The 13,180-nt window shown below is 56.2% G+C and overlaps 1 protein-coding gene across 1 annotated transcript in view; it reads right to left on the bottom strand.

Annotated features, from left to right (window-relative positions):
* Window positions 1–13,180, bottom strand: part of ARHGAP4 (Rho GTPase activating protein 4) — a 68,061-nt gene that overhangs the window by 12,138 nt on the left and 42,743 nt on the right. Inside the window, 3 exon segments of the mRNA XM_075579513.1 lie at window positions 8,012–8,120; window positions 9,087–9,239; window positions 10,148–10,240. Coding sequence (XP_075435628.1) covers window positions 8,012–8,120; window positions 9,087–9,239; window positions 10,148–10,240 — 355 coding nt within the window.

The following is a 13,180-nucleotide window of genomic DNA, read 5'->3' as shown; positions in this document are numbered from 1 at the left end:
TTCTCACTGATAGTATCTCTGCCCATACAGTGCCTCTCTGTTCCCACTGATAGTATCTCTGCCCATACAGCGCCTCTCTGTTCCCACTGATAGTATCTCTGCCCATACAGCGCCTCTCTGTTCCCACTGATAGTATCTCTGCCCATACAGCGCCTGTCTGTTCCCACTGATAGTATCTCTGCCCATACAGCGCCTGTCTGTTCCCACTGATAGTATCTCTGCCCATACAGCGCCTGTCTGTTCCCACTGATAGTATCTCTGCCCATACAGCGCCTCTCTGTTCCCACTGATAGTATCTCTGCCCATACAGCGCCTCTCTGTTCCCACTGATAGTATCTCTGCCCATACAGCGCCTGTCTGTTCCCACTGATAGTATCTCTGCCCATACAGCGCCTGTCTGTTCCCACTGATAGTATCTCTGCCCATACAGCGCCTCTCTGTTCCCACTGATAGTATCTCTGCCCATACAGCGCCTGTCTGTTCCCACTGATAGTATCTCTGCCCATACAGCGCCTGTCTGTTCCCACTGATAGTATCTCTGCCCATACAGCGCCTCTCTGTTCCCACTGATAGTATCTCTGCCCATACAGCGCCTCTCTGTTCCCACTGATAGTATCTCTGCCCATACAGCGCCTCTCTGTTCCCACTGATAGTATCTCTGCCCATACAGCGCCTCTCTGTTCCCACTGATAGTATCTCTGCCCATACAGCGCCTCTCTGTTCCCACTGATAGTATCTCTGCCCATACAGCGCCTCTCTGTTCCCACTGATAGTATCTCTGCCCATACAGCGCCTCTCTGTTCCCACTGATAGTATCTCTGCCCATACAGCGCCTCTCTGTTCCCACTGATAGTATCTCTGCCCATACAGTGCCTGTCTGTTCCCACTGATAGTATCTCTGCCCATACAGCGCCTCTCTGTTCCCACTGATAGTATCTCTGCCCATACAGCGCCTGTCTGTTCCCACTGATAGTATCTCTGCCCATACAGCGCCTGTCTGTTCCCACTGATAGTATCTCTGCCCATACAGCGCCTCTCTGTTCCCACTGATAGTATCTCTGCCCATACAGCGCCTCTCTGTTCTCACTGATAGTATCTCTGCCCATACAGTGCCTCTCTGTTCCCACTGATAGTATCTCTGCCCATACAGCGCCTCTCTGTTCCCACTGATAGTATCTCTGCCCATACAGCGCCTCTCTGTTCCCACTGATAGTATCTCTGCCCATACAGCGCCTGTCTGTTCCCACTGATAGTATCTCTGCCCATACAGCGCCTGTCTGTTCCCACTGATAGTATCTCTGCCCATACAGCGCCTGTCTGTTCCCACTGATAGTATCTCTGCCCATACAGCGCCTCTCTGTTCCCACTGATAGTATCTCTGCCCATACAGCGCCTCTCTGTTCCCACTGATAGTATCTCTGCCCATACAGCGCCTGTCTGTTCCCACTGATAGTATCTCTGCCCATACAGCGCCTGTCTGTTCCCACTGATAGTATCTCTGCCCATACAGCGCCTCTCTGTTCCCACTGATAGTATCTCTGCCCATACAGCGCCTGTCTGTTCCCACTGATAGTATCTCTGCCCATACAGCGCCTGTCTGTTCCCACTGATAGTATCTCTGCCCATACAGCGCCTGTCTGTTCCCACTGATAGTATCTCTGCCCATACAGCGCCTCTCTGTTCCCACTGATAGTATCTCTGCCCATACAGCGCCTCTCTGTTCCCACTGATAGTATCTCTGCCCATACAGCGCCTCTCTGTTCCCACTGATAGTATCTCTGCCCATACAGCGCCTCTCTGTTCCCACTGATAGTATCTCTGCCCATACAGCGCCTCTCTGTTCCCACTGATAGTATCTCTGCCCATACAGCGCCTCTCTGTTCCCACTGATAGTATCTCTGCCCATACAGTGCCTGTCTGTTCCCACTGATAGTATCTCTGCCCATACAGCGCCTCTCTGTTCCCACTGATAGTATCTCTGCCCATACAGCGCCTCTCTGTTCCCACTGATAGTATCTCTGCCCATACAGCGCCTCTCTGTTCCCACTGATAGTATCTCTGCCCATACAGCGCCTCTCTGTTCCCACTGATAGTATCTCTGCCCATACAGCGCCTCTCTGTTCCCACTGATAGTATCTCTGCCCATACAGCGCCTCTCTGTTCCCACTGATAGTATCTCTGCCCATACAGCGCCTCTCTGTTCCCACTGATAGTATCTCTGCCCATACAGCGCCTCTCTGTTCCCACTGATAGTATCTCTGCCCATACAGTGCCTGTCTGTTCCCACTGATAGTATCTCTGCCCATACAGCGCCTCTCTGTTCCCACTGATAGTATCTCTGCCCATACAGCGCCTGTCTGTTCCCACTGATAGTATCTCTGCCCATACAGCGCCTGTCTGTTCCCACTGATAGTATCTCTGCCCATACAGCGCCTCTCTGTTCCCACTGATAGTATCTCTGCCCATACAGCGCCTCTCTGTTCTCACTGATAGTATCTCTGCCCATACAGTGCCTCTCTGTTCCCACTGATAGTATCTCTGCCCATACAGCGCCTCTCTGTTCCCACTGATAGTATCTCTGCCCATACAGCGCCTCTCTGTTCCCACTGATAGTATCTCTGCCCATACAGCGCCTGTCTGTTCCCACTGATAGTATCTCTGCCCATACAGCGCCTGTCTGTTCCCACTGATAGTATCTCTGCCCATACAGCGCCTCTCTGTTCCCACTGATAGTATCTCTGCCCATACAGCGCCTCTCTGTTCCCACTGATAGTATCTCTGCCCATACAGCGCCTCTCTGTTCCCACTGATAGTATCTCTGCCCATACAGCGCCTGTCTGTTCCCACTGATAGTATCTCTGCCCATACAGCGCCTGTCTGTTCCCACTGATAGTATCTCTGCCCATACAGTGCCTCTCTGTTCCCACTGATAGTATCTCTGCCCATACAGCGCCTCTCTGTTCCCACTGATAGTATCTCTGCCCATACAGCGCCTCTCTGTTCCCACTGATAGTATCTCTGCCCATACAGCGCCTGTCTGTTCCCACTGATAGTATCTCTGCCCATACAGCGCCTCTCTGTTCTCACTGATAGTATCTCTGCCCATACAGCGCCTCTCTGTTCCCACTGATAGTATCTCTGCCCATACAGCGCCTCTCTGTTCCCACTGATAGTATCTCTGCCCATACAGTGCCTGTCTGTTCCCACTGATAGTATCTCTGCCCATACAGCGCCTCTCTGTTCCCACTGATAGTATCTCTGCCCATACAGCGCCTCTCTGTTCCCACTGATAGTATCTCTGCCCATACAGCGCCTCTCTGTTCCCACTGATAGTATCTCTGCCCATACAGCGCCTCTCTGTTCCCACTGATAGTATCTCTGCCCATACAGCGCCTCTCTGTTCCCACTGATAGTATCTCTGCCCATACAGCGCCTCTCTGTTCCCACTGATAGTATCTCTGCCCATACAGCGCCTCTCTGTTCCCACTGATAGTATCTCTGCCCATACAGCGCCTCTCTGTTCCCACTGATAGTATCTCTGCCCATACAGTGCCTGTCTGTTCCCACTGATAGTATCTCTGCCCATACAGCGCCTCTCTGTTCCCACTGATAGTATCTCTGCCCATACAGCGCCTGTCTGTTCCCACTGATAGTATCTCTGCCCATACAGCGCCTGTCTGTTCCCACTGATAGTATCTCTGCCCATACAGCGCCTCTCTGTTCCCACTGATAGTATCTCTGCCCATACAGCGCCTCTCTGTTCTCACTGATAGTATCTCTGCCCATACAGTGCCTCTCTGTTCCCACTGATAGTATCTCTGCCCATACAGCGCCTCTCTGTTCCCACTGATAGTATCTCTGCCCATACAGCGCCTCTCTGTTCCCACTGATAGTATCTCTGCCCATACAGCGCCTGTCTGTTCCCACTGATAGTATCTCTGCCCATACAGCGCCTGTCTGTTCCCACTGATAGTATCTCTGCCCATACAGCGCCTCTCTGTTCCCACTGATAGTATCTCTGCCCATACAGCGCCTCTCTGTTCCCACTGATAGTATCTCTGCCCATACAGCGCCTCTCTGTTCCCACTGATAGTATCTCTGCCCATACAGCGCCTGTCTGTTCCCACTGATAGTATCTCTGCCCATACAGCGCCTGTCTGTTCCCACTGATAGTATCTCTGCCCATACAGTGCCTCTCTGTTCCCACTGATAGTATCTCTGCCCATACAGCGCCTGTCTGTTCCCACTGATAGTATCTCTGCCCATACAGCGCCTCTCTGTTCCCACTGATAGTATCTCTGCCCATACAGCGCCTCTCTGTTCCCACTGATAGTATCTCTGCCCATACAGCGCCTCTCTGTTCCCACTGATAGTATCTCTGCCCATACAGCGCCTCTCTGTTCCCACTGATAGTATCTCTGCCCATACAGCGCCTCTCTGTTCCCACTGATAGTATCTCTGCCCATACAGCGCCTCTCTGTTCCCACTGATAGTATCTCTGCCCATACAGCGCCTCTCTGTTCCCACTGATAGTATCTCTGCCCATACAGTGCCTGTCTGTTCCCACTGATAGTATCTCTGCCCATACAGTGCCTCTCTGTTCCCACTGATAGTATCTCTGCCCATACAGCGCCTCTCTGTTCCCACTGATAGTATCTCTGCCCATACAGTGCCTCTCTGTTCCCACTGATAGTATCTCTGCCCATACAGCGCCTCTCTGTTCCCACTGATAGTATCTCTGCCCATACAGCGCCTCTCTGTTCCCACTGATAGTATCTCTGCCCATACAGCGCCTCTCTGTTCTCACTGATAGTATCTCTGCCCATACAGCGCCTCTCTGTTCCCACTGATAGTATCTCTGCCCATACAGCGCCTGTCTGTTCCCACTGATAGTATCTCTGCCCATACAGCGCCTGTCTGTTCTCACTGATAGTATCTCTGCCCATACAGCGCCTCTCTGTTCTCACTGATAGTATCTCTGCCCATACAGCACCTCTCTGTTCCCACTGATAGTATCTCTGCCCATACAGCGCCTCTCTGTTCCCACTGGTAGTATCTCTGCCCATGCAGCGCCTCTCTGTTCCCACTGATAGTATCTCTGCCCATACAGCGCCTCTCTGTTCCCACTGATAGTATCTCTGCCCATACAGCGCCTCTTTGTTCCCACTGATAGTATCTCTGCCCATACAGCGCCTGTCTGTTCCCACTGATAGTATCTCTGCCCATACAGCGCCTCTCTGTTCCCACTGATAGTATCTCTGCCCATACAGCGCCTCTCTGTTCCCACTGATAGTATCTCTGCCCATACAGCGCCTGTCTGTTCCCACTGATAGTATCTCTGCCCATACAGCGCCTCTCTGTTCCCACTGATAGTATCTCTGCCCATACAGCGCCTCTCTGTTCCCACTGATAGTATCTCTGCCCATACAGCGCCTGTCTGTTCCCACTGATAGTATCTCTGCCCATACAGCGCCTGTCTGTTCCCACTGATAGTATCTCTGCCCATACAGCGCCTCTCTGTTCCCACTGATAGTATCTCTGCCCATACAGCGCCTGTCTGTTCCCACTGATAGTATCTCTGCCCATACAGCGCCTGTCTGTTCCCACTGATAGTATCTCTGCCCATACAGCGCCTCTCTGTTCCCACTGATAGTATCTCTGCCCATACAGCGCCTCTCTGTTCCCACTGATAGTATCTCTGCCCATACAGCGCCTCTCTGTTCCCACTGATAGTATCTCTGCCCATACAGCGCCTCTCTGTTCCCACTGATAGTATCTCTGCCCATACAGCGCCTCTCTGTTCCCACTGATAGTATCTCTGCCCATACAGCGCCTCTCTGTTCCCACTGATAGTATCTCTGCCCATACAGCGCCTCTCTGTTCCCACTGATAGTATCTCTGCCCATACAGTGCCTGTCTGTTCCCACTGATAGTATCTCTGCCCATACAGTGCCTCTCTGTTCCCACTGATAGTATCTCTGCCCATACAGTGCCTCTCTGTTCCCACTGATAGTATCTCTGCCCATACAGTGCCTCTCTGTTCCCACTGATAGTATCTCTGCCCATACAGCGCCTCTCTGTTCCCACTGATAGTATCTCTGCCCATACAGCGCCTCTCTGTTCCCACTGATAGTATCTCTGCCCATACAGCGCCTCTCTGTTCCCACTGATAGTATCTCTGCCCATACAGCGCCTCTCTGTTCCCACTGATAGTATCTCTGCCCATACAGCGCCTGTCTGTTCCCACTGATAGTATCTCTGCCCATACAGCGCCTGTCTGTTCTCACTGATAGTATCTCTGCCCATACAGCGCCTCTCTGTTCTCACTGATAGTATCTCTGCCCATACAGCACCTCTCTGTTCCCACTGATAGTATCTCTGCCCATACAGCGCCTCTCTGTTCCCACTGGTAGTATCTCTGCCCATGCAGCGCCTCTCTGTTCCCACTGATAGTATCTCTGCCCATACAGCGCCTCTCTGTTCCCACTGATAGTATCTCTGCCCATACAGCGCCTCTTTGTTCCCACTGATAGTATCTCTGCCCATACAGCGCCTGTCTGTTCCCACTGATAGTATCTCTGCCCATACAGCGCCTCTCTGTTCCCACTGATAGTATCTCTGCCCATACAGCGCCTCTCTGTTCCCACTGATAGTATCTCTGCCCATACAGCGCCTGTCTGTTCCCACTGATAGTATCTCTGCCCATACAGCGCCTCTCTGTTCTCACTGATAGTATCTCTGCCCATACAGCGCCTCTCTGTTCCCACTGATAGTATCTCTGCCCATACAGCGCCTCTCTGTTCCCACTGATAGTATCTCTGCCCATACAGCGCCTCTCTGTTCCCACTGATAGTATCTCTGCCCATACAGTGCCTCTCTGTTCCCACTGATAGTATCTCTGCCCATACAGTGCCTCTCTGTTCCCACTGATAGTATCTCTGCCCATACAGCGCCTCTCTGTTCCCACTGATAGTATCTCTGCCCATACAGCGCCTCTCTGTTCCCACTGATAGTATCTCTGCCCATACAGCGCCTCTCTGTTCCCACTGATAGTATCTCTGCCCATACAGCGCCTGTCTGTTCCCACTGATAGTATCTCTGCCCATACAGCGCCTGTCTGTTCCCACTGATAGTATCTCTGCCCATACAGCGCCTGTCTGTTCCCACTGATAGTATCTCTGCCCATACAGCGCCTGTCTGTTCCCACTGATAGTATCTCTGCCCATACAGCGCCTGTCTGTTCCCACTGATAGTATCTCTGCCCATACAGCGCCTCTCTGTTCCCACTGATAGTATCTCTGCCCATACAGCGCCTCTCTGTTCCCACTGATAGTATCTCTGCCCATACAGCGCCTCTCTGTTCCCACTGATAGTATCTGCCCATACAGCGCCTGTCTGTTCCCACTGATAGTATCTCTGCCCATACAGCGCCTCTCTGTTCCCACTGATAGTATCTCTGCTCATACAGCGCCTGTCTGTTCCCACTGGTAGTATCTCTGCCCATACAGCGCCTGTCTGTTCCCACTGATAGTATCTCTGCCCATACAGCGCCTGTCTGTTCCCACTGATAGTATCTCTGCCCATACAGCGCCTCTCTGTTCCCACTGATAGTATCTCTGCCCATACAGCGCCTCTCTGTTCCCACTGATAGTATCTCTGCCCATACAGCGCCTCTCTGTTCCCACTGATAGTATCTCTGCCCATACAGCGCCTGTCTGTTCCCACTGATAGTATCTCTGCCCATACAGCGCCTGTCTGTTCCCACTGATAGTATCTCTGCCCATACAATGCCCCTCTGTTCCCACTGATAGTATCTGCCCATACAATGCCCCTATGGCCCCACTGATAGTATCTGCCCATACAGTGCCCCTATGGCCCCACTGATAGTATCTGCCCATACAGTGCCCCTATGGCCCCACTCTTGGCATTTCTGCCCATACAGTGATGCCATCGACAGAACTTCAGGTCATGAGCACGTAGAAGAGACCTCCCACCCCCGTGCCCCTTTTACCTTGTCCACCTCTAAGCCCTGACGATCGCTTTGCCAGCCTTTGGCTGTGCCGGTCCCCTTTGGTGTACTGTCCATTGGGTTTCTCTTGTCCCCGGCAGCTGGGGATATCCTGCAGGTAAAGACACAGCTTGTGTATTTGGGGATATGGACAAATTCACTGTACTGTAAGTGCATCCCACTGGTGATCTCCTGTTCCCTGGGTGTAAACCTCTTCTCACTGTACCCCCACTTCTCACCCGCACCCCCTCTTCTCACCCGCACCCCCTCTTCTCACCCGCACCCCCTCTTCTCACCCGCACCCCCTCTTCTCACCCGCACCCCCTCTTCTCACCCGCACCCCCTCTTCATAACCGCACCCCTCTTCTCACCCGCACCCTTTTCTCACCCGCACACCTCATCATAACTGCACCCCTCTTCTCACTGCACCCCCTCTTCATAACCGCACCCCAACTTCTCACCCGCACCCCCTCTTCTCACCCGCACCCCCTCTTCTCACCCGCACCCTCTCTTCTCACCCGCACCCTCTCTTCTCACCCGCACCCCCTCTTCTCACCCGCAGCCCCTCTTCTCACTGCACCCCCTCTTCATAACCGCACCCCTCTTCTCACTGTACCCCCTCTTCTCACCCCCACCCCTCTTCATACCCGCACCCCTCTTCTCACTGTACCCCCTCTTCATACCCGCACCCCTCTTCTCACTGTACCCCCTCTTCATACCCGCACCCCTCTTCTCACTGTACCCCCTCTTCATACCCGCACCCTTCTTCTCACTGTACCCCCTCTTCATACCCGCACCCCTTTTCTCACTGTACCCCCTCTTCATACCCGCACCCCTCTTCTCACTGTACCCCTTCTTCATACCCGCACCCCTCTTCTCACTGTACCCCCTCTTCATACCCGCACCCCTTTTCTCACTGTACCCCCTCTTCATACCCGCACCCCCTCTGAAACTGGGGCTCAGTGAGCAGGTTCTGAGCTGTCACTGCTTGATTTCCCCGTGTCAGTATTGTTTCTCCCTCCATCCCCTTCCCGCCCTCCCCCCCCCCCTATCTGCCCCCTCATCTCTCCCCCTTTACCTTTCTATATGCCCCAGCAGCCTGGAGGTTGCAGGCTGGGGCATGGGCAAGGGGTGTCTGGCAACGTCCATGAAGGGGGAGTTTAGTTTCCTGATGGGGCTGCCCTCACTTCGCTTCCGGGGGAAGCTGGCACTATCTGAGTTCACACGTAACCTAAGGGGATGAGGCGGATTATAACGCTGCAGAGCATCGCTGTGTAACCCCTTCCCTGCCAGAGCCCGCAGAGCATCGCTGTGTAACCCCTTCCCTGCCAGAGCCCCGCAGAGCATCGCTGTGTAACCCCTTCCCTGCCAGAGCCCGCAGAGCATCGCTGTGTAACCCCTTCCCTGCCAGAGCCCACAGAGCATCGCTGTGTAACCCCTTCCCTGCCAGAGCCCGCAGAGCATCGCTGTGTAACCCCTTCCCTGCCAGAGCCCGCAGAGCATCGCTGTGTAACCCCTTCCTTGTCAGAGCATCGCTGTGTAACCCCTTCCCTGCCAGAGCCCGCAGAGCATCGCTCTGTAATCCCTTCCCTGCCAGCGCACTGCAGAGCATCTGTGTAACCCCTTCCCTGCCAGAACCCCGCAGAGCATCGCTGTGTAACCCCTTCCCTGCCAGAGTCCTGCAGAGCATCGCTGTGTAACCCCTTCCCTGCCAGAGCCCCGCAGAGCATCACTGTGTAACCCCTTCCCTGCCAGAGCCCCGCCAGAGCATCGCTCTGTAACCCCTTCCCTGCCAGATCCCCACAGAGCATCGCTGTGTAACCCCTTCCCTGCCAGAGCCCCGCAGAGCATCGCCATGTAACCCCTTCCCTGCCAGATCCCCACAGAGCATCGCCGTGTAACCCCTTCCCTGCCAGATCCCCACAGAGCATCGCCGTGTAACCCCTTCCCTGCCAGATCCCCACAGAGCATCGCCAAGAAACCCCTTCCCTGCCAGATCCCCACAGAGCATCGCCGTGTAACCCCTTCCCTGCCAGATCCCCACAGAGCATCGCCGTGTAACCCCTTATCTGCCAGAGCCTTGCCTCTGAGTGCGCCCCCAGCCCCCCCTTGCACGTGACGTGGGGCTGCCCCGCATACCTGCTGTGCCCGGGCAGAATATCCTCAGGCGCCTGCGCTGCGCCGGCCTCCCCCTCCTTCCTCCGTCCTCGCTGCTCCAGCCTCTTCTCTGCGCTGCAATGTGTGAGAAAGGGGCGGGAGGTTACTGAGCCGGGGGGATAGAGCCCCGCAGAGCATCGCGGTGTAACCCCTTCCCTGCCAGAGCCCCGCAGAGCATCGCGGTGTAACCCCTTCCCTGCCAGAGCCCCGCAGAGCATCACTGTGTAACCCCTTCCCTGCCAGAGCCCCGCAGAGCACCGCAGGTGTAACCCCTTCCCTGCCAGAGCCCGCAGAGCATCGCTCTGTAACCCCTTCCCTGCTGTACGAGCCCCGCCAGAGCATCGCTCTGTAACCCCTTCCCTGCTGTACGAGCCCCGCAGAGCATCGCTGTGTAACCCCTTCCCTGCCAGAGCCCCGCCAGAGCATCGCTCTGTAACCCCTTCCCTGCTGTACGAGCCCCGCAGAGCATCGCTCTGTAACCCCTTCCCTGCTGTACGAGCCCCGCAGAGCATTGCTGTGTAACCCCTTCCCTGCTGTACGAGCCCCGCAGAACATCGCTCTGTAACCCCTTCCCTGCTGTACGAGCCCCGCAGAGCATCGCTCTGTAACCCCTTCCCTGCTGTACGAGCTCCGCAGAGCATTGCTCTGTAACCCCTTCCCTGCTGTACGAGCCCCGCAGAGCATCGCGGTGTAACCCCTTCCCTGCTGTATGAGCCCTGCAGAGCATCGCGGTGTAATCCCTTCCCTGCTGTATGAGCCCCGCAGAGCATCGCTGTGTAACCCCTTCCCTGCTGTACGAGCCCCGCAGAGCATCGCGGTGTAACCCCTTCCCTGCTGTACGAGCCCCGCAGAGCATCGCGGTGTAACCCCTTCCCTGCTGTATGAGCCCTGCAGAGCATCGCTCTGTAACCCCTTCCCTGCTGTACGAGCCCCGCAGAGCATCGCGGTGTAACCCCTTCCCTGCTGTACGAGCCCCGCAGAGCATCGCGGTGTAACCCCTTCCCTGCTGTATGAGCCCTGCAGAGCATCGCTCTGTAACCCCTTCCCCGCTGTACGAGCCCCGCAGAGCATCGCGGTGTAACCCCTTCCCTGCTGTACGAGCCCCGCAGAGTATCGCGGTGTAACCCCTTCCCTGCTGTACGAGCCCCGCAGAGCATCGCGGTGTAACCCCTTCCCCGCTGTACGAGCCCCGCAGAGCATCGCGGTGTAACCCCTTCCCAGCTGTACGAGCCCCGCAGAGTATCGCGGTGTAACCCCTTCCCTGCTGTACGAGCCCCGCAGAGCATCGCGGTGTAACCCCTTCCCCGCTGTACGAGCCCCGCAGAGCATCGCGGTGTAACCCCTTCCCTGCTGTACGAGCCCCGCAGAGCATCGCGGTGTAACCCCTTCCCTGCCAGAGCCCCGCAGAGCATCGCGGTGTAACCCCTTCCCTGCCAGAGCCCCGCAGAGCATCACTGTGTAACCCCTTCCCTGCCAGAGCCCCGCAGAGCACCGCAGGTGTAACCCCTTCCCTGCCAGAGCCCGCAGAGCATCGCTCTGTAACCCCTTCCCTGCTGTACGAGCCCCGCCAGAGCATCGCTCTGTAACCCCTTCCCTGCTGTACGAGCCCCGCAGAGCATCGCTGTGTAACCCCTTCCCTGCCAGAGCCCCGCCAGAGCATCGCTCTGTAACCCCTTCCCTGCTGTACGAGCCCCGCAGAGCATCGCTCTGTAACCCCTTCCCTGCTGTACGAGCCCCGCAGAGCATTGCTGTGTAACCCCTTCCCTGCTGTACGAGCCCCGCAGAACATCGCTCTGTAACCCCTTCCCTGCTGTACGAGCCCTGCAGAGCATCGCTCTGTAACCCCTTCCCTGCTGTACGAGCTCCGCAGAGCATTGCTCTGTAACCCCTTCCCTGCTGTACGAGCCCCGCAGAGCATCGCGGTGTAACCCCTTCCCTGCTGTATGAGCCCTGCAGAGCATCGCGGTGTAATCCCTTCCCTGCTGTATGAGCCCCGCAGAGCATCGCTGTGTAACCCCTTCCCTGCTGTACGAGCCCCGCAGAGCATCGCGGTGTAACCCCTTCCCTGCTGTACGAGCCCCGCAGAGCATCGCGGTGTAACCCCTTCCCTGCTGTATGAGCCCTGCAGAGCATCGCTCTGTAACCCCTTCCCTGCTGTACGAGCCCCGCAGAGCATCGCGGTGTAACCCCTTCCCTGCTGTACGAGCCCCGCAGAGCATCGCGGTGTAACCCCTTCCCTGCTGTATGAGCCCTGCAGAGCATCGCTCTGTAACCCCTTCCCCGCTGTACGAGCCCCGCAGAGCATCGCGGTGTAACCCCTTCCCTGCTGTACGAGCCCCGCAGAGTATCGCGGTGTAACCCCTTCCCTGCTGTACGAGCCCCGCAGAGCATCGCGGTGTAACCCCTTCCCCGCTGTACGAGCCCCGCAGAGCATCGCGGTGTAACCCCTTCCCAGCTGTACGAGCCCCGCAGAGTATCGCGGTGTAACCCCTTCCCTGCTGTACGAGCCCCGCAGAGCATCGCGGTGTAACCCCTTCCCCGCTGTACGAGCCCCGCAGAGCATCGCGGTGTAACCCCTTCCCTGCTGTACGAGCCCCGCAGAGTATCGCGGTGTAACCCCTTCCCTGCTGTACGAGCCCCGCAGAGCATCGCGGTGTAACCCCTTCCCCGCTGTACGAGCCCCGCAGAGCATCGCGGTGTAACCCCTTCCCTGCTGTACGAGCCCCGCAGAGCATCGCGGTGTAACCCCTTCCCTGCTGTACGAGCCCCGCGGAGCATCGCGGTGTAACCCCTTCCCTGCTGTACGAGCCCCGCAGAGCATCGCGGTGTAACCCCTTCCCTGCTGTACGAGCCCCGCAGAGTATTGCGGTGTAACCCCTTCCCCGCTGTACGAGCCCCGCAGAGCATCGCGGTGTAACCCCTTCCCTGCTGTACGAGCCCCGCAGAGCATCGCGGTGTAACCCCTTCCCTGCTGTACGAGCCCTGCAGAGCATCGCGGTGTAACCCCTTCCCTGC

This window comes from Ascaphus truei, chromosome 21, assembly GCF_040206685.1.
Source record: "Ascaphus truei isolate aAscTru1 chromosome 21, aAscTru1.hap1, whole genome shotgun sequence".
Taxonomy (NCBI): domain Eukaryota; kingdom Metazoa; phylum Chordata; class Amphibia; order Anura; family Ascaphidae; genus Ascaphus; species Ascaphus truei.
The sequence above is the reverse complement of the archived record's forward strand: the minus strand, read 5'-3'. Positions and strand labels throughout refer to the sequence as shown.